The sequence below is a fragment of the Natrix helvetica genome (genome assembly GCF_964273705.1).
Source record: "Natrix helvetica genome assembly, chromosome: 2".
NCBI lineage: Eukaryota > Metazoa > Chordata > Lepidosauria > Squamata > Natricidae > Natrix > Natrix helvetica.
Genome location: NC_138552.1, coordinates 106,173,012 through 106,200,079, shown reverse-complemented (window position 1 = coordinate 106,200,079; position 27,068 = coordinate 106,173,012). Strand labels below are relative to the sequence as shown.

The following is a 27,068-nucleotide window of genomic DNA, read 5'->3' as shown; positions in this document are numbered from 1 at the left end:
AATAATCATCTAATTTTAGATGAAAGACTTGAACCTTGCATTTATTTAGTTGTTTAGAATCTGAAGTGAGAGTTTGGGAAGCATATCTAATGAAAGCCAATTCTGGTAAGTAAAGGTTTTAGAGACAAAAAATAATCACAGTTGGGCCCAGCATTTGACTGACAGAAAGTTTGGCTGATTAAATGGAACTGTTACGTTAGGGCTACCTGTGTGCTCCTAGTTAAGGTTTCTCAGAAGATGATACGTGGTTGGATCCTGGCAATGATGAATCCATTCTTAAAGGAAAGTGGTGGAACCACTGATTAAAAAAGGAAATGTTGCCTCAAGAAGCCATTGCTGAATTCTTTTGGGTAACTTTAATCTTATTTCCAATGTTCTCTTCTTGGGGAAGTTTGTTGAGAAAGTAGTTCTACTGCAGCTGCATAGATACCTTTGATCACAGTATGCTTCTAGATACCACTCCAGGGACTAGAAATGGAAGGCAGCTATGCCTTGATCATCCACCTTCCTCTAAGGTTGGTTTCAGTCCGGGGGGGGGGAAGAGATCTAACCTGTAACATTGTATATGCAGGGTTCCTCAGGATTTGGCACCCTCCCCATTTCTGTTTAATATCTACGTGAAGCTGCTGGGTGAGGTCATTTGATAGCACAGTGCAGGGTATCAAACTGTGCTAATAATACTCAGCTCTACACCTCTGTTGTTGGCCAACCAAATAATGTCACTGGTGGTTCTATCAGAGATCTGGATGCTGTGGTCAGGGAAGCATAGGATTTGGCTCAACCCTGTAAGTGCCTGTGAGTCTTAGGACTCCTTGGATCAGGACCATATCAAGAAACAGACTCTGCATGAAAATTAGAACTAGGCAAAAATACACTATAAACTGAATCTTGCAAGTCTGATTGTGCTTTACCTTCTCTTCCTCTTGGGCCCTCCCAATGAATCAGGGAAGAGTCTCCTGAGCTGCTTCTACATACTACTTTGTTTCCCAGAACTTAAATAATTTTGGAAAATAGTATCCTTCTGAGAGATTGAGAGGGGAACCCGCTTCTAGAACATGACATGTATCAGCTGGATATTTATCGCGCAGTGGTTAGAATGCAGTATTACAGGCTAATTCTGCCGACTGCCAGCAGTTCAATTCTCACTGGCTCAAGGTTAATTCAACCTTCCATCCTTCTGTAGTTAGTAAAATGAGGACGCAAATTATTGGGGGCAATATGCACTTAGAGCAGTGATGGCGAACCTTTTTGGTGCTGAGTGGCCAAAGCGCGCACCTCCCCCAAAATGCAATGCAAGCTTCCCCGCGCATGCAAGTGGTTCCCCCCACATGTACCCCACCCCCTCCACCCATTTCTGGCTTCCAGGTTGTTGCCGGTGCCTTCCAGGTCCAAAACGGGGTACAGGTGGGCGTGCACACATGCACACAAACCCCCAAATTGCAATCAAGCACCCCCCATGCATGTAGGGCCCCCCATTCATGCGCATGCATATGTATGGCAGAAACCTGGAGACCAGCTGGCCAGCGGGAGGCATGTGCACATGCGTGGTGGAGCTTGGCTGGGGCAACGCTGGCATGCCCACAGAGAAGGCTCTGCGTGTCACCTGTGGCATGCGTGCCATAGGTTCGCCATCACAGACTTAGAGAATGCTGTAAAGCACTGTGAAGCCGTATATAAGCCTAAGTGCTGTTGTTATTGCTGCTCTTTCAGAAAAGCAATTTCTGGAAGAGGTAAGTGGAGCAAGGCGCGAGGGCAGGGAGGAGGGTTCCTAAGCCTCTGAAACCCGGTGAGGCTGGATTGGGGAGGGAAGATAAGCAGATGGAGGCAGTTGCAGTGTCCTTGCCAAGTGTCCCAATGTTTATCATGTGATTTGAGGGGACACTATAATAGCCATTATTCAAGGACAGGACTTAGCTCCCTTGGTCCAGCGTCAGTGTAATTTCAAATGGTTACTGAATGAATGGTCGTAAGTTAAAGACTCCCTCTATTGGGTTTGCTCTTGGCTACTATCATAGGTTTCTGATATTTTGTTCTTTGTATTCTGATGTATGTGTTCTTTGTATTCTTTTAAATGTGTTAGCTGCATAGAGTCACATCTATGAGGTGGGTAGCCCTATAAATTGATTAAATAAATCAATATCAGCAGAATGAGATAATTAAAATGTCCCAAATAACAGATATATTTTGTGTTGACTGAGTTTCTAATGCAGGAAAAGGCTGATCTTAAGTACCAATATTGAAAGTGCTATGACGTTTCAATGATGCAAAACCAGCTGGACTCATAATTATACAATATATTTTGACACATTCATCTCAGAGAGGCATTCACTGGCTTTTCCTCTGTATCTGTGTGCAGCAAATAAGTCTACAAATGATTTAACATGTGCACACAGCTTTACCTAAAATAATACAGCTAAAACCCAAGCTCAATTTGGGCCAATAATGAACATTACAACATGACAATAACCTGTTCGGGCTCTTGAATCAAGCTGCTATGAGTAAATTGCTAATCAACAGTGCAAGGACTGATTCCCAGATAATCTCCCTTTCAATAACCACATGCATTCTGACATAGATAAGACTTACCTGTAAGAAGATTTGCTGCAGCCTCTGTATACAGTTCTTGTACCAAGGTGTAATTACATCAATGCCTCTTCCTTCACTTCGTACTAAATGCTCTGTTAGGATCATAATGAAACGCTGGAAGGAATAAACAAGGTGAAGTTATTGGCTTTGGATTCATGGGCAAGATTACTTTTCTTTTGAGTAGGGTTTAAAAGCATCTCTGAATTAAGTAAGGAATGGTTTAGTACAGAACAACAGCAAACATGGATTCAGTATAGATGGCCCTCGACTTACAACCACAATTAAGCCCAACATTTATTAAGTGAATTTTGCCCCATTTATGACATTTCTTGCCACAGTTGTAAAGTGAATCACTGCAATTGTTAAAGTTAATAATAGGGTTGTTAAATCAACCTGGCTTCCCCATTGATTTTGCTTCTTGGAAGGTTGCAAAAGGTGATCACATGATCCTCGGGACACCGCAACCGTCATAAATATGAAACAATTGCAAGGCAACCAAGTTTTGATCACGGGACCATGGAGATGCTGCAATGGTTGTAAGCATGAAAAATGGTCACACGTCACTTTTTTCAGTCATATTGTAACTTCGGTCACTCAATGAACTGCTATAAGTCAAGGACTACCTGCTTGAGGTTGACTACCTGTGATGTTTTTAAGAACTTGCTCTCAAATGTACAGAATTTTAATTTAGAACAGTGTTTCTCAACCTTGGCGACTTTAAGTCCTGTGGACTTCAACTCCACGCTGGCTGGGGAATTCTGGGAGTTGAAGTCCACAGGACTTAAAGTCGCCAAGGTTGAGAAACACTGATTTAGAACCTTATGAAGCTGAAACCCTCATTTTAGAATTCTGCAGCCACGCTAACGTTTTAAGATTGCTTTCTTCACGGGTCCATCAATATGTTTGCTTTTACCTGAAATATTACAAGGAAAAGGTTTTTTTGTTCACTTTGAGCCGATTCAACTTTTTCTTGCAAACGTTCAATCTGTTCTTCAAGGGGCCAATTTCCCCTCTCATTGCTCCGGACATCGTCACGCTGAAGGGAAAGGATTGAAACGTCAATAGTGAGCACAAAGGTAGAGAAAGCAAATAAATAAATAAATAAATAAATAAATAAATAAATAAATAAATAAAACCAAGGGTAGGACTTTAAAGAAATATAAATCAATCATACTCAATTGTTGTGGCCCAGCAGGAGCCGTTGGAGCTGCCACCAGACTCCGACAGCAAGGGTCCCTATGAGTCGGCTCTGGAGGATGTGGAGGACCCTGGGCAGGGTTCTGACTCCGAGCAGGAATCAGAGAGGCTGGTCGGCCACCAGGAGGTGCCTGAGGCATGGAGCAGTGATGAAAACCAAAGGAAGGGGGCTCCTGATGTCAGGCCTTGGAGCAGTGGGGAGGAGTCATTGGACAGTGAGTCAGACATCAGAAGTGAGTTATTAGATGCTCGTTACCGGCGTGCTAACAGGCGTAAGGAGCAATTGCGCAGTTACAGGAGGTAATTGCTCTCAGCTGCTGATAATTAGACTCCTCTCCAGACTATAAAAGGACTGCTTGTGCACACACCCTTTGCAGAAGTCAACGCATGAACTAATGTGGGAGAACAGTCTTGTGAGCGTGGCAGGCTGGATTGCTGCCAGTGCTATCAGTGCCAAGTTGTTATGAAGGCTTATTTGTGTTGGATTGCTGCCAAGGACCTGTTCTGTCTGTAAATAAATCAGGTACCTTATCTGTGGCTCGGAGTGTGTGTGTGTGTTGGTGGGGGGGTCAGAACACTCAATTATATGGGGGAATTAACAGCCGTAGCACTTAGACATACACCGCTTGAAACTCCTTTACATCCACATCTAAATGGTTTACAGAGTCAGCAGATTGCCCCCAATAATCTGGGTCCTCATTTTAACGACCTCGGAAGGGTGGAAGGATGAGAGACTCGAACTGCCAAACTGCAGGCAGACAGGAGTCAGCCGAAATAGCCTGCAGTACTGCATTCTAAACCACTGCGCCACCACAGCTCTTATCACTGTGGTTTTATCACAGCATGGGGATGCAAAAAATGTAAACTATCCAATGAAAAGTATTGAAAATTAAGAACGCCTGAGCCATGAACACAAGCAGAATGATGACCCTCCCCAGTTTTTCCATCCTGCCTCCCATCTCTGCCTTACTCAGTAGAGCAAAGCAAATCTTATGTCCTTGTAGCGGATGAAATATGTTTCAAGCTCTATTTCTTCCTACTGGCATGAAAAAAGATACTTACTCTTTTGTGTTGCTTGGCTAATTTTTCTTTGGCTTCTTCTAGCTCCTTTTGGATCATCATCACATGCTTGTTCATCTTACGAATGGTAGAGTGTAAGATCTCCCAAATGTAAAATCTAGCAATAAAAGAAGCAAAGACAACTCTCACGTTGGGAGAAAACATTCTGATTGTTGTCAGCAAGAAGGCTGATATACACTTGTAAACCTGAGCTTTTCTCAGAGAACTGAAGTGGCCCAAAACATAAAACACAGCCGTACAACTTGCACCTCCTAATCTTCCCTCTGAATAGAAATTTCAGAATCATAATTCTCTAGGTCTGCAAAATATCAATAAGATGCAAAATTCAATAAGGCACATAAGTGTGTTTACTTTCAGCAAACATTTTTAGCTGAAGCAAAATCCCCCTTATCAAGATCACTCATTATGACAGATATTCAAAGCATGATCTGGATATATATACTTTAAAAAAAGTTATGCGATGGTTGACATTTATTTACCTTGTAAAATCATGAGATAGCTCTGAAGAAAAAATCCAGTTAGCCACTGCAGCACAATCCACAATCTGTGTTCGAATCATCTTATCCACCAGTACAGCAATCATCTGTGCAAATGCAGAAACTTTGCTCAGTTCACCAGGAGTGTGCGTTGTCCTTTCAACACAAACTCACAGATTGAAATCCCAGTTAATTGAAATTACACAGGATCCCTCAAAGCACAGTCTCTCTATAAGATTCAGCGTGTGAGCTGTGCAGACCATAATTATTTATGTTAGGAGGGCCACTTATCATAACTCCCCATCAGGAATTACAGATTCCATCACATTCACATTTTCTGCGGAAATCTGAACAACGGAGGACCTTTAAATAATTTACTTTTTAACTTTTTTCTCATGGCAAAGCAGAGAAGAGGTGAACAGGAAACCATCAGCTCAGGACTGCATCTCTCTACCAACACATGAGCAGGAAGACCATTCCTAAAGACACAAAGGACACTCTGGAACATTGGAAAGCAACCTCCATTCCTGCTAAAAGGCACAGAGATTTCTGTCAATGGTTCTGTCCACTCTTCCCTTGACTGAGCCCAGAGAATGACTGGTCGTGACTGAGCTAGCTTTGGGAGGAGATTAAGAACTGCCATATAGATAGATGTAAACAATTTCTCTGGTTTTAATCTTATGAAACAATAGATAAGAAAAAGAAAAAAGTGTCAGGCCTTGTTCAACAACATAAACTAAATCTAACTCAATAAAGGAGGTTTAAATTAAAATGAGGGAACATGCCTTTCTCCTACTTAAAGCAGGAATTGCTTTGGGAGGGAGGGAGGGAAGGAAGGAAGGAGGGAGGGAGGGAAGGAAGGAGGGAAGGAAGGAAGGAAGGAAGGAAGGAAGGAAGGAAGGAAGGAAGGAAGGAAGGAAGGAAGGAAGGAAGGAAGGAAGGAAGGAAGGAAGGAAGGGACTCATATTCATTTTTACCTGAGGATGATTTTTCCATACTTCATACATAACTCTGAGAATATGAAGTTTCCCTTCATCACTTTCAGCCAGAGTTTTGAGGATTTCTCGAAATCTTATTAGAACAGAAATGAATAACCCAAGGATGTTAAGGAATACATGTCATTCATTCTTACAGATCAGTTCTTACGTAACCTCATAATGCAACATGGATTGAAATGGCAAAAAGTGAGCGAAAGAGAAGTAGATTGGTCTAGTCTCCCAAGATCATGCCGAACTCTGGATTTTTAGACTGAGAAATGAGCAGTATCAACCCAGCCGTTCTTCCTGCTACTGTGACTAGGTACACATTTAGTGGGGATAAGTGTTTTATGGAACCCACCTCGTCAACAAAATCAATTCCACTGTTAAACCCCTCTCTCCCCCTCACTGTAGCTGAGTTAGGGATAAGAGAAATGTGTTTCCAAAGCAATGAGGTGAAAAAAATCTGGCTTAAGCCCAAGTCTCACAAAAGGTTTGTCCCAGCCCTTTGAGGTAGTCAAGATTTGAATGCAAAGTCATGAATGTTAATACGACTTTTGTTATAGGGTTAAAGTAACAGAATCTTGTACCTCTGAATGTGTCTTCCCTCCCTCCCTGCCTTTATCCTAAAGAGAGCTAGACACAGTCAAGTCTTGAGACACCTCCCTTAGTCACAGGCGGCTAAGAGGCAGAGGAGGTAAAGCACAATCAGACTTCCAAGGTTCTGTTACTGTAACATACCTTAACAAAAGTAGTTTGGTCTTCTGGTTGAGTTGATTTCTTGGCCTGGTTTACATGGGGCTGACATTCTCTCCTTGTACAATTCGACCGGTTATTAGGTTTTTCTTCAGAGAGGTTGTTTTTGATTTTGCCAATATCCAGGTTCACTAGGCCACTGCAAAAATCTAATGCACAAAGGGTTCTTCTTCTCCAGCAGTAAAGTTTTGGATTTCCCCTGGACTACCATTGGTCATTCTTGTTAGGCTGTGTCTTGAGACTTAAATGTATACAGGGACAATGTTGTGCTGCAGATCACAAGGGGGTGAGAAAGGACTGATGAACTTTCTGTTGATGCTGAAGTTTAGGAGGAAGCTCCTGACATGCAAAACTAGGCAGAAGTACCCAAGGATCAGAGATTATACTGGAATCTGCCCATTTAAAATTGCAAGTTAAAGAGAAGTAGCCCCAAAGGTGCTTTTTCAAAAGGCAACTAAACTTTCTTTGTTTTTCCTTAAAGACATTTCGCTTCTCATTCAAGAAACCTCTTCAGCTTTGACTGAACCAGTCAGAACTGAAGAAGTTTCTTGGATGAAAAGCAAAATGTCTTCAGGGGAAAAAAATCAAGAAAGTCCACTTGCCTTTTGAAAAAGCACTTTTGGGACAACCATGATCTGGCTGACTAAGAATCTTCATAGACATTTAAAGAGAAGTAGACAATATATCTAATTTTTAAAACACAGTCATTAAATAAAAATCATATTTGCTTCTGGCTTCTTTTTTTGTTAACATTACAAAAGAAATAAAAATAAAATGGCAACAATATGAATGCATTAACGGATTAATATACTTAACGATAAATACTTACTTTCCCAGAGCACTGAAAGAGTGACTGAATGACTTTGAGGCTAAGTGTAATAGGGCCTGGACAAAAACTTCTATTTTTAAAGGATTGAATGAGAAGCCTTCATCTGGAAAACAAAGTTACAAATAAGTTTGAATTCTGTAAGCAATATGGACACTTATTGAATGCCGAGAAAGACTTGAGAATTTTTACTTGACTTTTCTGGGGAAAAAAGTAAAGTGGCAAAGAAATTTCATGAATTTTCTTATCATATCCATTTTCTAAACAAAATCCAAATATCCCCTATTAAGTTTTAAGCTAAAAATGTTTGGTTAGCACAGTACTAATAACTGATGAAACAATAAGCACATTAATCAATACTGATTAAAGATCATATCCATATTTTGGATCTATTAAAGAAAAGATCTAGTCTTCTAGTTAAGACTCCAAGGCTAAGGAAAGATGGAAGGAAAGAGATGAACAGAAATAACATGGATGGACTCAATTATAATCGTGATGGATGCACCATTTGAACACTCATAGGGACAGATCATCCTGAATAAAATATCTCTATAGTATGTGGTCATTAAGGCCATACTGACCTGATGCCCCATAACAAAAAATCAGAGTAAGATATAAATTCTATGCATATGAAAAGCTTGGATATGGAACAAATCCATGTATAAAACTATAATCCAAGAATGGTTCCCAACTATAATTAAATTCTACATCAATTCTACATAAGATTTACTTTTCAAATATGAGATTATTCTGGACATCAAGGATACCCTCATAATTTATTTAGCGGCACTTCTGATCTTTTCCAATAAAAACGTATCAGACCCATTCAGCTGTTCACATACTCAATGCTGATTCAATATTTTTTTTGAAAAGATGTAGTTTAGTTCAATTTAAAATTAAGTCGAATTATGACTTTCAAAAGATGTTCTGTGCTATTATAAACCATTTCACAGAATTGTTATGTTTTAAATTTTTTCCAAGATATTAAAAAGTGATCCAATCTGTTCATTACTTTCCAGCAGTCTTTTAAAAAAGAATTACTCATTTTAGCAATTTAAAAAAAAAGATAAAGGTTTCCCTATAAGTCTAGGGCACGGTGCTCATCTCCGTTTCTAGACGAGGTAGCCAGTGTTGTCCGAAGACATTTTCCATAGTCACGTGGCCTGCATAGTTATATGCCAAAGGCGCACAGAATGCTGCTACTTTCCCACCGAAGTGGTACCTACTTTTATCTATTCACATTTGCATGCTTTCGAACTCTTAGGTAGACAGGCGCTGGGACAAGTAACAGGAGCTCACCCATTGTGCGGAGCTTGGGTGTCAAACCCAGGCTGTCAGTTCTCCAGCTGACAAGCTCAGAGTCTTTAACTGCTGAGCCATTATATCCCCTGTTTTAGCAATTAAGTATGGAATAATAGCAATTATTATTATTTTTAATATAATATGTTGATATAATTAATACTAATAAAATAATATTCATATCACATTTTACTCCAAACATTATATATATAGAATTATATAGAGGCTTTAATAATAATAATAATAACCAGTAGTAAACCATCTTACAGAAAGTCTGTCTATAAGTATGATGTTTTGACTAAATTTTATATTAACAATATCAACAATAATCCATCTCACATATGCTTACAACTTAGGCATACTATATCCAATTTTTAAACTAAAAGAATATTTGCTTATTGGCATATATGGGATAGAGTTAGATGCCAAAAATCAGGGACAAAAGAAATTCCACTGAGCTAGTACATATTCCATGTGTGTGCATAACAATCAAAACCATGTACCAGATATGCTTAAACATAGCTAATTTCTCTGAGGTTTTGCAATGTTTCCGTAAATGAAAATTAGGAATGGGAGACAGTAAATATTGGACGGGCTTACCATCATTATCCTGATTAGGATTGGGCACATCCTTCAGAATGGTGAAAATTTCATCATTACTCACTTTATTTTTGATGGCGATGTTTAAGCAGAGTGCAACGTTGTATCCAGGAAGAGAGTCTAGAAAGATAGGAAGAAGCAGAGTTACCATCTTTGAAGACACCGTTATATAAAAGACTGCATGCAACACAGTAGAGGGTTTTACATATTTGAGGAATTTATTTATTTATTAGCGTTTATATACCGCCCCCTCTCCCGAAAGGGACTCGGGGCGGTGTACAGTCCGTATCAAAAATACAACAAATTAAAACATAGTAATAACTACATAAATACGTATATGAGAGGAGGATAAAATATGCCAAACTGTACAGCTAAATAAATAAATCGAAATGTACAAAATTTAAAATCCCAATGTCATATCAGGTTAAATTTAAAAAATATCCCTCTAAAAACCAGTAAGAATGTGTATGCCAGGAGGTAGACGTTATAAATTATGCCAAACCAGCCAGTCGGAACAGGTGTGTCTTCAGTTTCTGTCGGAAGGAGCGGAGGTCAGTAGTGGTTCTAATGTCGGGGGGGAGGTCATTCCAGAGGGTTGGGCCCATCACAGAGAAGGCCCTACTCCTCGGTGTCGCCCGTTGGCATTGCCTCGTGGACGGCACCAGGAGAAGGCCCTCCCTGTGAGAGCGAATTGGCCGCAGGGATGTATGTGGGAGGATGCGATCCCGAGGAACGTTTCAGAAGATAAGAGGCCACATCTTGAAGCAATGTCCCCTTGTGTCATCTTGCCCACTAGGGCTTTGAATGGTCCTTGGCTGACACCATGTTTCTCAAAACCACACAGGTTTATAGCAATTTTCTTTAAAGGGATTTATTATTGTCTCCCCCCACACACACACACACACCATTTCCCACCAACAGCAGCAAATGCTTCTTTTATATTTTAAAATGTAAATTATATACTCTCAACATACTGTTACTTTCTTCTCCATATTTATAAATACAGGCTGGATTTGCAGGAGTCAAGACTGAAAAACTAGCAGGAACAATATCTATTATTCGCTGGTGGTAGGAAAGCCTGAAAAAAAGGGGAAAAAAAGAAAATGAACATGAAAGAAGGTTGCTACAGACATAACCAACCAATCATTCTTAACTCATTGTTCAGTAAAAGATACACGTCCCGATAAAGTACTCCAAAGCCGATGTCTGTTCACTGAACCTGAACAGCGTTCAGAAAAAGTTCCTCAGAAGAACAAGGGCCATGCCCATGCTACAAGTTGACTTTATAATTCTTGCAATTGCTCAGTATTGGGTTATGGGCTTCAATATGGCTACTGCATTTTGGCAACCCCTTCTTTTGGCAAACTCAAATCCCACTGGCCAATCTACCAGAAACAATTCACACTGACTTTTCAAAGTCAGGAACTACACCTGGCCTCCTCCAAATCTCTCTTAAAATCCCAAGAGAAAGCATAAATATTATCTGAGCTGCCAGCTGCTATGCTATGGCTGGCTGAGGCTACTCTTGTCCTAAATTCTAGATTAGTTGTATTGTGGTATTGTGCAGTTCAGTTCATTACAAATTCGTTTGGTGATATTTCAACAAAGCCGTGGACAGTGGGATGCCCTGAGAGTTGGATGCCATTACTAGAATCCTAGGCAGAACTCTGTTCTCTTTATAAAGAGAAGGAAGTTTTCAAGCTGATGTTCTTTGAATTAAACCAGGTCAGGAAGCCGCTTCAGAAGTATGATTGATTTATTGATACAGTATATGCCAATAATTCTGAACCTTGTTGGCTGCTTGAAAACAAGCAGACTTCAATTCCAGAATTCCCCAGTCCGCTATGGGAAGCTATGCTGGTGAGGGAACTCTGGGGATTCTATGCTGGCTGGGGAATGGGGAGCTAATGCCAACGTTGAAAAACAGTGATATAAGCTATAGTAGCAAAAAATAGAGTATGTTTTCTCTTCCTTCTTACATGCCAGTGAATTAGAGTGGAATTAGTCTGAGCATTTTTCACAGACATTGTTTCCTGTGTTTAATACACTCCTTTGTTTTTTTTAACTATTTCAGCATACGTTCTCCTTAATTACCACTATCTTAGTTATCATGACCCACACATTTGTAAAATAAGACTACATTTGTGTCAGATAATAGCAAAACCTGTTTCAATGGCTCTGGCCCATTCAGGAGAAGCATAAAAATAAGTTGAATGCAGTGGAAATTGATTGTACAAGAAGTGTGTACGTCACAAAACAAGAATAGGCTGTCCACTGAAGGAATGCAGACTGACTACAAGACAGAATGAACACAAAACTAGCGATTGCAAAATAAATGTGTGGAGAGGGTTTGGACAAATGGAATTAATGAATGAGGCCTGAACTGCAAAACAACATAAGACAGAAAAGTGAATGTGTCAACAGGAACAGACTGCAACTGGTGAGACAGTGCAAGCTGATAGATTGAAAGTGGTCTCTTCAGCATAGTGAGTATTGGTGTAAATAAGTTTAGGAACCTTTCCCCTTCCTGTTTATTCCTCCATGTCTTTATTCTTTTGCTTACTCAATTTTTTAATGCTTTTTTTTGGTTCCTGCTTATCCCAATGGGCAAAGCATGGTGGATACACATGTATACAAATTCTGATGGATCGCACTCACCTCATGCATTTTTCCAGTACTTCCCTTACAAACCTAGGCCTGGCTCTGTCAAGATCCTCAGAAACACAATCTGACCTATAAAAAAGAGATTGTTACCATAACCAATATCCTTCATATTCATCAAGATGGTTCTTCAAATTTTTATAGCACCGGTTTCTACAATACTAGGATATTAAGGAAATGTGTATGACTGGCGTTTGATTTAATTCACAATAATTGCTTTTGAAAGGCATCTTCAACTATTTAAATGGGTCAGATTCTGCAAGAGTTTTCACCATTTTTGATGTCACTATTCTTTCTGTCTGCCAGACTATTTCTTTTTCTGTTCATTCATCAGTTCCTCTAATCATTTATCCAGCTACAGATCTGACCATCGTATGTCAGGATTTAATACAGGACAAGCCTGGGTTCAGAAGCGAATTTCCAAAATGTGCCTAAAATAGGAGACTCTGGAGGATGGACAGCAATATTGAAGGGCACCCATGAACAGTTGTCTGATGGCACTCTACAGCCCTCGATACAAGCAGCAGGACCTTCCTGATGATCTCAGTGAACGACCGCATAGAGACTTGCCTTTTTCTACCACAACAGAAGTCAAATTGCTGAGGGCCTTAAGAGATCACAACAAAGCCTTTCACAGAAGCTAACTGGAACCAGTGTAGCTTCAGCAAAGGAGTAGGATGTGTATGGTCAGATGTCCCACATAGCAATCTGTCAGCTGCCTTTAGATCAATGGCGGCAACCAGATCAGCTGCAAGAGTAGCCCCACATACAGCACAATCAGAGGACTTTACATATGAGATTCCCAGAGCATGAACATCTATAGCTAGTTGAACGTGGAAGACTTCTGGGTTTTTCCAACCCTAAACCTGAGAGCATAATTATTGGCAGCTCAGTCAGGGAGAAAGCTGGGGGGGCAGTATTAGATAGCAAGATATGGTCTGTCTTACCAAATAGTGCTTGTGGGGGGGGGGGATGACACCTTCATAGCTTCCTGAGATCAGTCAGGGATTTTTTTCCCCATTCAACAAATGTTTATTTTATTTTAACAAGATATTTAATAGCAATAGCACTTAGTTATATGTACCACTTCACAGTGCTTTACAGCCCTCTCTAAGCGGTTTACAGAGTCAGCCTATTGCCCCCAAAAATCTGGCTCCTCATTTTACCCACCTCGGAAGGATGGAAGGCTGAGTCAACCTTGAGCCTGGTGAGATTTGAACTGCCAAATTGCAGGCAGTCAGCAGTCAGCAGAAGTAACTTGCACTACTGCATTCTAACCACTATGCCACCTCAGCTCTTAGTAGGCAAACCAACAGCAAGGTTAAACTTCACAGTCCTGTTAACCATCTATTATTGTATATCACTTGCAATGGCTTCTAATCTACCACCACAGTTGTTGTGTCTGGTCCATAAGGATCAAGTGTCCTTGACTGATTCTTGATGATAAAACTTTTCCTTCAAAAATTAATTTTAACCAGGATCTTTCCCAACAATTGAGTCTCATTCACCAAAATTTTAAGTCTCTATTATAAATATTGCCACAGCTTTTGTTGTTCAAAAAAAAAAAACACGTTTCCCGTTATATATAAATGAATCTATTCCCCAGTCTCCATCTTATTGAGAAAGTCTGATTCATTCCTCATTGGTTCTGTCCATTTTAAGCCTTGAAAATGCATGTCTTTAAAAAAAAAAGCCTTTTCAAGCCAAACTGCTTCTCCTTCAAATCCACCAGCAATATGGTTGGATTTAATTGCAAATCAGGTTTAGCTCCTGTTACTTACACTTGAGTATCAACTCTGGCTTGTTTTAAAACCATTGCTATTTTATTTTTTAAAAAAATGTCCATTTGAACTTATAAGTTGAAAAGCATTTTTCTCCAAGGCTTCCCAAAGGACTTTGTTTTTAAATTAATGCACTGTTTGCATTTTTTGGTATAGTCCAGGACAGCCTGTAACTGAGCTTTCACAGCGAAGCATAAACAATTTTTCTCACTGATGGGGGAATTAGATATAGCATACCAGAATAACCGCAGAGAACCCTGCGATAGTGTTTCCCCCATAACACAAATAAATGGAAGGGAAAGGAAAGATTCCATCAGAATTTTTTTAAAAAAAGAATAAGATCAGAGCTTTTAAAAATTAATACGATGCGAAATCCCTGTAGTGAAAATCCAACCGTAAATGTCAATCACCTCAGTACCCAGAAAATGCCCATTGACATCTATACAAAGTGAAAGTGCTTATCAACAGCAAAATAAAGCAGGAAAAAGACACATACACAAAATCAGGAATTAAGGAGACCTTAATGCGAATTGTGATGGCATATAGCACTGATTATCACGAGGGTTAAAATCAGAAGCTAAGCCATCCAGGACAGCAAACACAAGTGCTTTAGAGACTTACAGAGTGCTATTACATAAACACTGCAGAATACTCCACTGCATAGTCCTAATATAAGTGCAGACAGACTACCTGCACGGAGAATCAAATACTTACCAATCTTCCCAGCTCCAACGGAACTCAAAATTACTAAGATGGTGGGAAAACCAATTAATGAACCTGGATGGGGGAAAAAAAATCTGTAAGTTTTTTTATATCTAAAACATTTTATTTTGCACTGCTACAACTGACGTTATATACAAATAGACAGAAACATAAAGTACGATATAGCGGAGTTGTAAACTCTTTAAAACTGGAGGACAGAAAATGTGCAATTATTCTGTAGTAATTCAATCTTTTGAAGAGACACTTCCAGAGGTAACTGCATACTTTGCAAAAGCTTTGACACACCCTAGATCAGGGGTGGCGAACAAGTTCGACAAAAAGAGCCAAAATTTTAAACTGTGAGAGTCAGAGAGCCACACCACGCAGTGACCTGCCAAAACAGACAAACACTCACACAAAAGCATATAATTTTAACAATAATATATTAAACACATAATATAACATGCTCAGTCAGGTGTTTTTTGTTATAAATTTTTATAAACCCATTAGAGCTGCTGTATAACTTTTAAATCCATAAATAAGTGGAATCTCTGTCCACCTAACAACCTACAAGATTACTTGATGACCACAACCAGGAATGCCACACTTGCAGTCATTAAACAAAGCAGTCACATATCTCGCTTAATGACTGCTTTGCTCAGTGACGAGATTGTGATTGTAAATCGAGTACAACCTATACATGGGTAAAGCCTGGTCCTAATATTATCTTCCTTTAACCTAATATATGTATTATAATATATATATGAGTTTGGATTATCTTTGATATCTATTACAATTACAGGCTGTGAGAAAAACACTCGTAGAATTTTGGGAAATATACTAACCATGGAAATTCAATTAAATGTTTTCTCCTATTTAAAACTCTGCTGCTCCTGAACCCAGAGCTTCAATATGCAACCATTATTATTAATTTGAGCAATCATTAGAACCTCACCGGAATCCTGCAGCAACTGTGCTAGACTTTGAAGCATTATTTTTTTGGTTTATCTCAACAGCAGAGGGCGCTGTTGAGATAAACCTGGAAGTACGGTCGACGCGACGACCAGCTCAGAGCTAGTGGAGTGCAGGCAAGCGTCGACCGTACTTCCGGGTTTAGCGCGCGATCCGAGCCACAGTATACTAAATAATGGTAAGAGGCAAAGAGCCTCATTTATTTTGTTCGCCACCCCTGCCCTAGATGCTGTAAAAAATCTGGGACCTAACAGTGGTGTGGCTCAGTGGTGGGATTCAAATTTTTTTACTACCAGTTCTGTGGGTGTAGCTTGGTGGGCATGGCAGGGGAAGGATACTGCAAAATCCCCATTTCCCTCCCGATCAGCTGGGACTCGGGAGGCAGAGAATAGATAGGGGCGGGGCCAGCCAGAGGTGGCATTTACCGGTTCTCCAAACTACACAAAAATTTCCACTACAGGTTCTCCAGAATTGGTTAGAACCTGCTGAATGTCACCTCTGGTGTGGCTGATTAAAGGATTGCTGAACTGAGACTCAGCAGATTTTAAAGGAGCATTTTTGAAACATTTTTGAACAATTCACAGCCTTGCATCCAATGCAGGTAATTCTCGACTTACAAGAGTTCTTTTAGTGACAGTTTTAAGTTACAATGGCAGTGAAAAAAAGGGACATGACCGTTTTTCACAGTTATGACCTTTGCAGCGTCCCCATGATAATGCGATCACAATTCAGATTTTTGCCAAATGGTTCATATTTATGACCGTTGCAGCAACCTGGGGTCATGTGATCCCCTTTTGCAACCTTCTAACAAGCAAAGTCAATGGGGAAACCAGATTCATTTAACAGCCAGGTTACTAACCTATCAACTGCAGTGATTCACTTAACAACAGGGGCAAGAAATGTAGTAAAATGGGGGAAACTCACTTAACAAATGTCTCGCTTAACAACAGAAATTTTGGGCTCAGTTGTGGCCGTAAATTGAGGACTACCTGTAATTGAGCAGCTCTCTTTTAGATTTTAATATGAAAATCATATTTTTTTTAATTAACAATCTAACACTGCAGTCAGCACTCACTGGTTGATTATGAATGCCATGTAAGAAAGATCTAGAAAGGTCTAACACAAGAAATCATTTATTCCTATACTAATTAAATGAGAGGAGTGACCTAAAATATGAAGGCATGTAAAAGCAAGTCTATTTATAACCATCATAGATTCTGTTGTGTGGAAACTTCTCAAGTCACTAAGTCCTCTGAAAATTTAGATGAGAATGTCTTTACTCACCGATCTATGCAGATGGTATTCATTGTATCTAAGCGCATGTACAGCATTTCCGTAGCTTGTGCAAGCTGTCATTTTTTAGTTAAGGTTTAAATTGTTTATGTTATAGTGTTTAATTGCAACATGGTTGAAAACAGACCATTATCAAAAGGTATTAACTGTTACAAGAGACTTTTGGAGGAAAAGATACAACTTGAGGTAAGGATCCAGGCTGAAGTTTACAGAGTTCAATAAAAAGCGTTGTGTACATGATTTCCAGGTGAGGCGGAACAGGAAGCTGAAACAACTCAGCAAACATCACCTGGGGAAAATATGAAAGCAATATGATGAAGAATATTTGCAAAAGCAGAGGAGCACAAAATATTTCATTGTCAGGAAATTCCAGTGTTAAAATGGCCGATCCCAGTCCCACAGAGGTATACCAAAAATGGTTCAAATTCAAAATGGGTCATTAGCTCCATTCTGAGATGAAGAACTACGGTATTAGCAGAGAGGAAGATCCCTGGCACTAAAAAAGGAAAGATGACACGATAAATGCAGCGCTTACCTCAACAATGTGGTAATTCAGAGGGATCTTGTGGTTTCCTGGATAGCTTGTTAACTGGACAGCACTGCAGAAAAAGAAAGGCCTGTGATTTAGAATTAAAAGGGCATGCGGGAAGTGCAAACCCACCCACCCACCCATATTTCTTGTGATATGTGCCAGGATCCGTTCCTTCAAAAAGCCTCTTTCCCTGCTGAGAGCAAGTCTTGGAAGTAGCTGCCCAAGGCTCTATCACCATGCAATCTTTGGATAGATTGACATAGAAATTGATATATCCCTACCATGTCATTCTCTCTTTCCAAAAGGAACTGATGATGCAGTGGAGGTTTTCTTCGATCACAAATCTTTCAACAGAGTGGCTCCCGGGCATAATTGGACCCTGACAAAACAAGCAACAGAGATTACAGTCCAAAACTCCATCTTCATCCCAAAAATGGAATTACATCTCTGGCATCATAGCATTTCCCAACAGTTTTAATAGAGTGGTTTGTAGGTATTTAATGTTTATAAAAGTGATGGCGAACCTATGGTATGTGTGCCACAGGTGGCACACGGAGCCATTTGTCAGGGCACGCGAGGCACTGCCCTGTCAGCTGACCAGCGTACATGCATGCGCTGGCCAGCTGAGTTCACCCTTTTTTAAAGCCATTTTTCACCCTTCCCGGGCTCCAGAGACTTTATAGGAGCCTGGGGAGGGGGAAAAGAGCCTCCCCCGCCCCCCCGGAAGCTCTCCAGAGGCTTCATGAGTGCAAAAAACCAGCCCTACTGGCAAACTGGAAGTTCGGAATGGACTTCCAGTTTGCTCGGAGGTTCATTTTGACTGCTCCGGAGGCTTCAGGGAAGCGTCCTGAAGGTCCCTGAAGCCTCCGGAGGGCTTCCGGAGGGGTGGAGGAGGCTGTTTTCGCCCTCCCCAGGCTCCTCTAAAGCCTCTGGAGCCTGGGGAGGGCATAAAAAAGCATGCAAAAAATGGGGGGGTTGTACCTGTAGTGTGCGCATGTGCACGGGGGGGGGTCGCGCATTGCATTATGAGTACGGCACGCCTGCACCCGACCTCCCCCCTGCGCTCCCCCCACTTATGGCCCGCGAGCCAAAAAAGGTTCACCATCGCTGGTTTATAACATAGATTTCAGAACAAAGTTCAGCTGCCCCAGAAATGTTTTCTTTTAGAAGCAGCTTTTTTGGCTCTGGAAAAAAAAATAGCAGTGGTGCACAGGGCAGATGGAGCTATTAGACAGACAAAGCAAACCCTGAACTATATTAACCCTGCTACAGAATGTGAAGCAAATTCACAACAATTTTCAGGCCAAGTAACGACCCAAGCCGAAAGATCAGAAGGCAAAGGGGCATATTATGTGGAACCTACCAAAGACGAAAACATTTCACTTCCCAACAGACAACGCATTACAAGGATGTTGCCCCACAACTTACTTCAGGATCGTCAGTGTAGTCAAACATTCGGAAGGTGACCCTTGGCATCGGGTAAACGGAATCTGCCGTGTGGGGTGGGGGCGTAAAAGGAGGCAGGTTGTGCTGCAGTGCTTCACAGAGCACGCTGTCAAACGCCAGGTATGGCCTTGGGATGTGCCTCTCTTGCCAGTGGTCCTTCTTCATTTTCTGAATCTGAGCCCAAAGGCAATCTAAGTACTGGAAGACAACATCAGATATTTTCGTATTCGGAATTCAAGGACGATTCCAAACCCAGGCTGATTTCCGTGCTATAGGAAACCACCCGACCCAATTTTCTTAGGAACCATTTCAGGAGGGGAAATTCCGAATAAAGAAAAGCCACGAAAAGCCACCGGGAAGTCTTTTTCATTAGAACAGTGTTAACTTCATGCAGCCAAAACTGGCATTGCGTATTTGCCCTAATGTTTCTTCAGATGGACGCGAGTACAGGAATTCAAAACCCTAAACATAGTCACCTCTTCTTGGGGATGTGGTTTATCAACAGACCAAACTTGAAGCATGGACACATGAGTCTTCTGACGCCGTCTGCCATAAAAAGAACATAAACATTTTAAGTCTACTGATAATTGGTTTGCATTTCAATTCAGAAAGACTCTGAAAGAAACAGTACTTTAGTCAAACCAGATAGTACATCTCAATTGGCAGGAGGCTTTGGGAGAAAGTAAACATTTGGCTGTAAAGTTATGTCCTTTCAATCACCTGATTCTTAACTACCTTAGTTTGTGGGAACAATTGGCTCAGCTACCATGTAGAAAAAGTTTCTAGAATCATCCAGCCCAAGTCTTGAGAACATTCTCTCATCTGCCCCGTAATCATTTCAGATCCCTTTTTAAACACCAAGCTTGCCTACTGCTTTCCAGGAATTTGCACTCGTTTATTCTAATCCTGTCTTCAGAGTCAGTGTAAAACAATTATGAGCATGTGCCTTTCAACCAAATTTGGGGACTTTTATCATTATTCTTCTGCAGCATCTCTGTCCATACTAAGAATGTTGTTAAGTCTTTCAATGCTATAATGTCAGGTGGTGATGATGGAAAAAAGGAACAAAATTAACTTGGTTTAAGCCTAAAAGCCTGAAGTTATTTATTACCTCTACATTTAACAGTCCATGCTTTTCTGCAAATTTATGATGTCTGCATGTTCTATGTTCATGCTCTATTAAGATTTAACGATGCAAAGTAACATTTTTTTTCTCATTTTCTTACTTCAGATAGTTTTCAACAGTAGACAAGATGTGCTCCATTTCAGTATCCTTTTTCTCATAGAGTTCCTTTCCCACCCAAGGTAAAGATGACAGAAATGCATACACATACCAGTCACATCGAACCTATTAAGTCAAAATATGGACAATAGCATTCAGAAAATAGTTTTGGTTCTTGCCATAAAAGCTAAATCAGGTCAAACAATGGCGTCTCACAGGAAGGACTGTTTTGATTCCACAACTCTAACTCTACGTTACAATGCTTCAGGTGCAAACTTTCAAGGGCCCAGCCAGGTTCATTTGTGTGCATGAATGGTTGATTTTGATACTTCCAAAACAAAGGAGAGTACTTACTAAATCTGCACAAACTAATGAAAAAAATATATGACAAAAAAGCCAAAATGGGAGTTGGTCCTTACCTGATACGCTCATTTTCTGGTAGAGTAGAGACAGCAGCCAAACTGGATATGCTCCGTCCATTAACCAATCGGACTGAGTCTACACTTATGATGTCATCGAGCCCTTGTGGCTCCTCCCCAGTTTCAGATGAAGGAAAACTGTAGACCAGTGTAGCTGGCTAGGGAATTCTAGGAGTTGAAGTCCACAGGACTTAAAGTCGCCAAGTTTGAGAAACACTGCTGTAGACTCAAGCGAGAATTGCGAGCAAAAAGTGAAAGACTATAGTCACTGTATCTCTCTCCTCCGCATAAGGAATTCCCTTGCGTGACCCATACCAGGGCGGGGCTGGCTGCCGTCTCTACTCTACCAGAAAATGAGCATATCAGGTAAGAACCAACGCCCATTTTCCTGTTATCGTAGAGACAGTAGCCAGACTGGGAGGTACCAAAGCCTGGGCTGTCCACTAGGGTGGAAAATTGTAAAAAAGGTCCGTTAGGGCACAAGCACTTGTTGTAGCACCTGTCCAACTTGTAATGACATATGAAGACTGTGGGAGACGCCCAGGTGGCCGCCCAGCAGACTCCTTCCAAGGTGGCTTGAGTGGACCAAGCCATAGATGTCGCAGCGCTGCGTGTAGAGTGAGCTGTAGTGTTCATAAGACAGTTTAATACAGGCTCTAATCCAGCGCCCCAGACTAGACGATGAAGCCTTGGTACCCAAGGAGGCCTGGAGAAAGGAGATGAAGAGAGCTTCCGAGTGGCGGAACAAGACGGTGCGGTCGATGTAGATCTTGAGGGCACGACATATGTCAAGAGTGTGCCCCCTGCACTCCCTCAATTCTAGCCAATTTATGTTGTTTTGGCTCTCTTCTAGGGACCACAGTCCAGATAGTCATTGTTGAGATCTTGTTGAGATCCCTATGTGATCTAGTGTCAGTAGGAGCAATGAGCTCCTGAAGCTGTTCAACCCAAACCTAGGCCGCCCTGGAAAAAAAGGAAGTGGCCATAGAGGTCCTAACAGCCCAGGCCCCAGCCTGATAGTTTTTGACTAAGGTTTGATCTGACCTTTTCTCCTCAGGCTTGAGAACCTCCTCAGAGGCTCCAGAGACCACAGTAGGTGAAGACAGGGCTGCAACCGGTACCTCCACTGGGGGAGTCTCTAAGAACTTGGTGAGGTCTGGTGCAACGTTGTAAAGATGTTTGTCAAGTTGGTCGGCTGTGGGCTCATGCCTGGAGACTCCCACTGCTTCTGGATGATGTTCAGGAATATCTTGGGAACAGGGATCACCTCTTTTTCCACCATGGGTTAGGGTTAGGGTGTGTGGGGGGTCCAGAGCCATGTGTAACCAGGAGGGAAGCCTGTTCAAAGATGCACTCCCTATTGAGAGGGACATCAAAGAATTTGCCTCTGTTGTCAGGTTCCATCGAAGACGAGGACTCTGAAGAAGACAATTCCCCTTCTGAATAGGCCGGGTGGGGTGGGGTGTCAGGGCCCATGGGAGGCAAGACAGGTGGAGCTGGGGATGCCACTTGGTGATCCTCGGAGGGAGAGAGGGAGGGCTAGCAGTTAGAATATGATGTTGTTTTTGGGCCCTCTGAAATTCTTTCTCAAGGGCCTTCTGCCTGCGCTCTTCTTCCCTGGTAGTCGCTTTAGAGACCTTGGGGTTTACTCCTGAGGAAGGGGCCTCTTTGGCTTGCCTCTTCCTGCTGCTCTTTGCCCCTGCTGGCCCTGCCTCCTCTAATCCTGCATTCGTATCCATAGCTGGATCAGCCATTTCCCCAAACATAAATCAACACCTCAATAAGATAGGCAACGGTCTCACCCGTTTGCTGGCCAGGCATTCCTGATCCGGTCCACCTGGGTGATCCCGCATTGCTGGGCACTCCAAACGGCTGCTGTAGAGTTCGCGCCTTTTTTAAAGCGTCCAAAATGGCCGACTTTTTTTCCTCTGAGGCTTTTCCGAGCCTCAAAATGGCCACAGCTATCTTCGCAGGCTTTTCTGAGCCGCAAAATGGCCACCGATACTAAGTGTGGCCAGGCAATCTGCAGAATGGCCACAGGACTCGCCTAGAACCGCTGCATGCGAAACGGCCAGTCATGCGTCCCTCCGAGTGCCCAGAATCAAGGAGCGCCATGGGGAAACAGCTCTGGAGCCGTAGCTCGTGAGCTGGCCAATCTGATTGCAAGGCAGGTTTCTTGAGCGAACTCATGGCCGCAGGCAATCAGACGGCTGAAGAGAGGCAGCCAGAGATCAGTTTCGAATTTCCCTCCAATTTGTAGAATAAAGGATTATTTAAGGAACCAATTTAAAGGAACAACAAAAATGTTTTGGAAAAATTCACCAATTAAAGATATAATTTGGAGGCGAGATCAATTCTCACAGCCAGTCCAGGTTGGACTGAGTCTGAAACTGGGGAGGAGCCACAAGGGCCCGATGACATCATAAGTGTAGATTCAGTCCGATTGGTTAATGGACGGAGCGTACCCAGTATGGCTGCTGTCTCTATGATAACAGGAAAATGTTACTTATGTTGTGTTGATGCTCTATTATTTACATTTTCTCTCCAAGGAGCTATTTCACATGCTCCTTTTGATTGCATTTAAGATGTACACTTACTCTCTGGTGTAAATGAAATCAGCCAGGGTCTGGTAAACGTCTGTAAATCATCAACAACAATTGGCATATTTTCTACAAATTTAGGTTTTAGAAATGTTTAAGGAGCGACACTGGATCTTTTGGACTGTAGACTTGCAACTTGAGATAGGATATAACGGTAAGGGCCTCGTTTACCCATCTAAATCATTATTTAGATACCAGCTTGTTTTGCTGTACTTATGTTCCATCTGAAAACTACAAGAGACTGTGACAAGGGCACCAGAGGGCATCTAGCCAAATCTTATAGCTAACTGTTTAGGCTTTTGTTAGAATACTAGTTGAGGAGAGGCTAATCACATTTACAAATACAACACACTCAAAATAAAACAATCAAGTAACAAACTTCAGCAATTTGTTTCTCTATCTACGAAACAAATGTATTGTTGTTTACCTGAGGAACATCCTCCTCTTGCGTCACACCAACGAAATTCTCGAACATGGCTACCATTGAGGGTGCAGCTATTACGTGACAATTCACAAGATCAGAAAGAAAGCGCACCTACAGAAAAGAGAGCATTCAGATATCTCTCAATCATGTGTTTCTTCAAAGCATGGATCAGCAAGAGATCTCATAAGGCCAGGCAAGATCCATGTGTCAGGGTTCCAAGTAACTCCCCCAACCAAAGACGGCTAGCGATTCCTCAAAGTTCCATTTTATTACAGATGTCATATTGGCACACCTGGGAAAACCCGAATCTGAGAGTTCCCGGTTTTCTCCACCCAAAAGAAAGTCAAAGATCCATCCCCTGCACCCACAGGTCCATCACATGTCCAATCATTTCAATGTCCCAACTGGAGACGGACCCCAGTCACTCCCATCCAGATGCAGGATGAGTGTCCTTGACTCCCGTAGAAAAGAATGTTTGAATTTGAGTTTGAGTTTATTAAATTTATAAACCGCCCCCTCTCCCCGCAGGGACTCGGGGCGGTGTACAGACATCACATATATAAAAGCAACAAAGCACAACACGAAAACCCAGACAAACAACGTAAACATACAGTCTGTATATTAGCCCAAACTAATTAATAGTTAAAAACAATCTAAAACCAATTAAAACCCCAAAATTTAAAATTTAAAAAGCCATCCAGGAAGGTCAGTAATAGATGTTACTTATGATTACAATTGGGCCAGGCTGGCTAGTCGGAACAGGTGGGTCTTGAGTTTCTTGCGGAAGGAGCGGAGATCAACGGTAGTTCTAATATTGGGGGGAAGGTCGTTCCAGAGGGTTGGGCATGTTGTTATGGCTAATCCTCCACCGGCTCCTTGAGATCCCCCTTCCCATTTTCCCCGGCACTAAATGTGGCAGCCCTGAAGCTCCAATGAAAAAGATAGATTCCAGGACTGACACCCTGCAGAAGCCTAGGATGCATCTGCTTCAGCAGTTTTTACGAGGGTAACAGGAATCCCAGGGCCGATATAAACTGCTTAAAACCTCGTTTATTAGAAGCTATGATGGCGCAGCGGTTAAAGTACTGGACTGCAGCACTCTGCCATCAGCCTGGAGTTCGATCCTGATGGGGCTCAAGGTTGACCATCTTCCAGACTTCTGAGGTCGATAAAATGAGGAACCAGATTGCAGTATGCAAATAATCTTACATTGTAAATCACTCAGGGTGCTGTAATTGATATGGGGCAGTATACAAACCTAAATGCTATTGCGATTGCCATCAAATTTAGATCACAAAACCTGACCCACCACTCACACTGCAGAGCAATTATGACAAAGTCAGAAGAAATAAGCCGGTGAAAAGGCTTGGATGGCGGTATGAAATGATCACACGGAATTACATTTTTTAATCGTCACAATCTGTGAGGCAAAATGTGAGCTCTTCAAATTACACTGAAAATCAAACCAAGTGAAGTCTCTAAAGTATGAAAACAACTTACTAAATAGACAGCTTCATTGTACAGGTTGACTTTCAAACATTCTTTCAGCTGACGTATCATGGCTTCTACAAACTCTCCACCAAAATTGTAGTTCCCGGCATTCAGCAAGCCAACAAGAGTTGTGTAAAGGGTCATCCTTTGTGGTAGCACACGTGCACTGATTTTTTTTTTCATAAAGTAGAGAAAAAACAGCATCACTTATTAATTCAAATCAAATGCGTCATCTCATTACCCCATGTGTGATTTTCAAATGACCTAGAATGCCTAAATTTTGAAAAGCAGTGTCTTCTTTGACAAGAAGTCTACTATATATTGGAAAAAAGATAACATGAGAGTCATTTCAGTCTTCATTTAACTGTTTTAGGTACTGCAAATCCCAGTGGGAAATCACACAGAAATGTTATCATTATGGGAAGCATTCTGCTGTGTACGTAACAATGTATCTTCCAATGTTTCGATCATAGCGTTTACATTGCTTCAGATTCAGGTGTCAGTATGTGCTTTGAAAAGTTGAAAGGAGAAGGTCTGATGAGCAACAGCTAGGGGAAAAACCTAATTCTTTCTTTGAGCTCTTATGAAAATTCCAGAGGAAGCTGGCACTTGCGAATAAGCCTCTCAACACACAGCTACAGAAAGCAGGTTAAACTGCAGTTACCAAGCCTGAACAAGCAGCAAGAGAGACCTATTTTGACACTGCCCTCCTCTCCACTCTCCTAATTAATTACCTTGCTAATCATCCCGTATTGTCTCCAGGTTTCCCATTCTTTAAATGGGAAAAATATGTAGCCATACAATATATTCAACAAAGAACTTTGAAAAGAAACCTTTTACAAAGTAATTACTTAAAAGCTTTTACTATAGCTAATGTAGGAGATGACCAGGCTGAGACTGAGGGAGGGGTCAAATGCGTCATCAGTCTCGAGGGCCTTCTCGCCCATAAGAGATCTATCTCCAGCCCATCTTGAATTCTTTTGACTCTTATCTACCACCTATTGGCTTTGACCATTAGTACTTCAGATTTTCTTGGGGAGCTTTAGTATATAATAAACTTATATTCTGTTGAACTGCCTGGACTCTTGATTTCCTGCACTTGACAATTAATGCATCATCACCTAGATCCATAAATCTTTTGCATACATACACTGTACAAAGGAGTCTCAGTATTTTGCTTTTGAAGTTTGGCAGATGTGCCTCCAACACCTTAGTCACATTATCTACGTTACTTTCCAAAGGAGAAGAACTCTGAGGGGATAAGATATTAGAAAGTCATTATCTTATTGTTATATATATATATATATATGTTACAAAGACACTTCTCATTAAAATGTCCTTTCAGTATGTCAGCTACAGTAGCTCCAAAAGCTATCAATGAAAGGATACTCTACTGCTATTCTCTTTCCCTCCTTACCTAATTGCGTTATTGAAACACACACACACACACACACACACAAAGGGAAATGTAAGAAAATTAAAAATAAATGTATTTTCTTGATCATCCTACAACACTGTTCAATAACAGCCTCATCTGCAAACTGGTTTTATTTCCTCAATGAAACAAACCTTCATGATAATTTAGTCTTTACTTAGATAAAGGGAGACTAAGCAGGGGTTCAGATAGGGTCAGCAGTGACAGGATTGCAAGTAAACAAGGCCACTGAATAATAAAAATCCATAATCCTGATCTTTTGAGAGTTTTCAATCAAATCAATGAGGATGACT

General features: G+C 41.3%; 1 protein-coding gene across 1 annotated transcript in view; it reads right to left on the bottom strand.

Moving 5' to 3' along the window:
* LOC309386381 (nuclear cap-binding protein subunit 1-like) overlaps positions 1-27,068 on the bottom strand; it is a 33,695-nt gene that overhangs the window by 2,409 nt on the left and 4,218 nt on the right. The window contains exons 3-22 of the mRNA XM_081941684.1: positions 26,491-26,591; positions 25,350-25,506; positions 23,853-23,960; positions 20,411-20,532; positions 19,661-19,730; positions 19,167-19,382; positions 18,020-18,117; positions 17,742-17,805; positions 17,385-17,495; positions 17,198-17,262; positions 14,954-15,016; positions 12,456-12,530; positions 10,772-10,875; positions 9,798-9,917; positions 7,902-8,004; positions 6,317-6,410; positions 5,343-5,446; positions 4,846-4,960; positions 3,500-3,622; positions 2,587-2,700 (exon numbers count right to left, since the gene is read on the bottom strand). Of these exons, the coding sequence (XP_081797810.1) occupies positions 2,587-2,700; positions 3,500-3,622; positions 4,846-4,960; positions 5,343-5,446; positions 6,317-6,410; positions 7,902-8,004; positions 9,798-9,917; positions 10,772-10,875; positions 12,456-12,530; positions 14,954-15,016; positions 17,198-17,262; positions 17,385-17,495; positions 17,742-17,805; positions 18,020-18,117; positions 19,167-19,382; positions 19,661-19,730; positions 20,411-20,532; positions 23,853-23,960; positions 25,350-25,506; positions 26,491-26,591 (2,127 nt within the window). The remainder of the gene's footprint in view (positions 1-2,586; positions 2,701-3,499; positions 3,623-4,845; positions 4,961-5,342; positions 5,447-6,316; positions 6,411-7,901; positions 8,005-9,797; positions 9,918-10,771; positions 10,876-12,455; positions 12,531-14,953; positions 15,017-17,197; positions 17,263-17,384; positions 17,496-17,741; positions 17,806-18,019; positions 18,118-19,166; positions 19,383-19,660; positions 19,731-20,410; positions 20,533-23,852; positions 23,961-25,349; positions 25,507-26,490; positions 26,592-27,068) is intronic.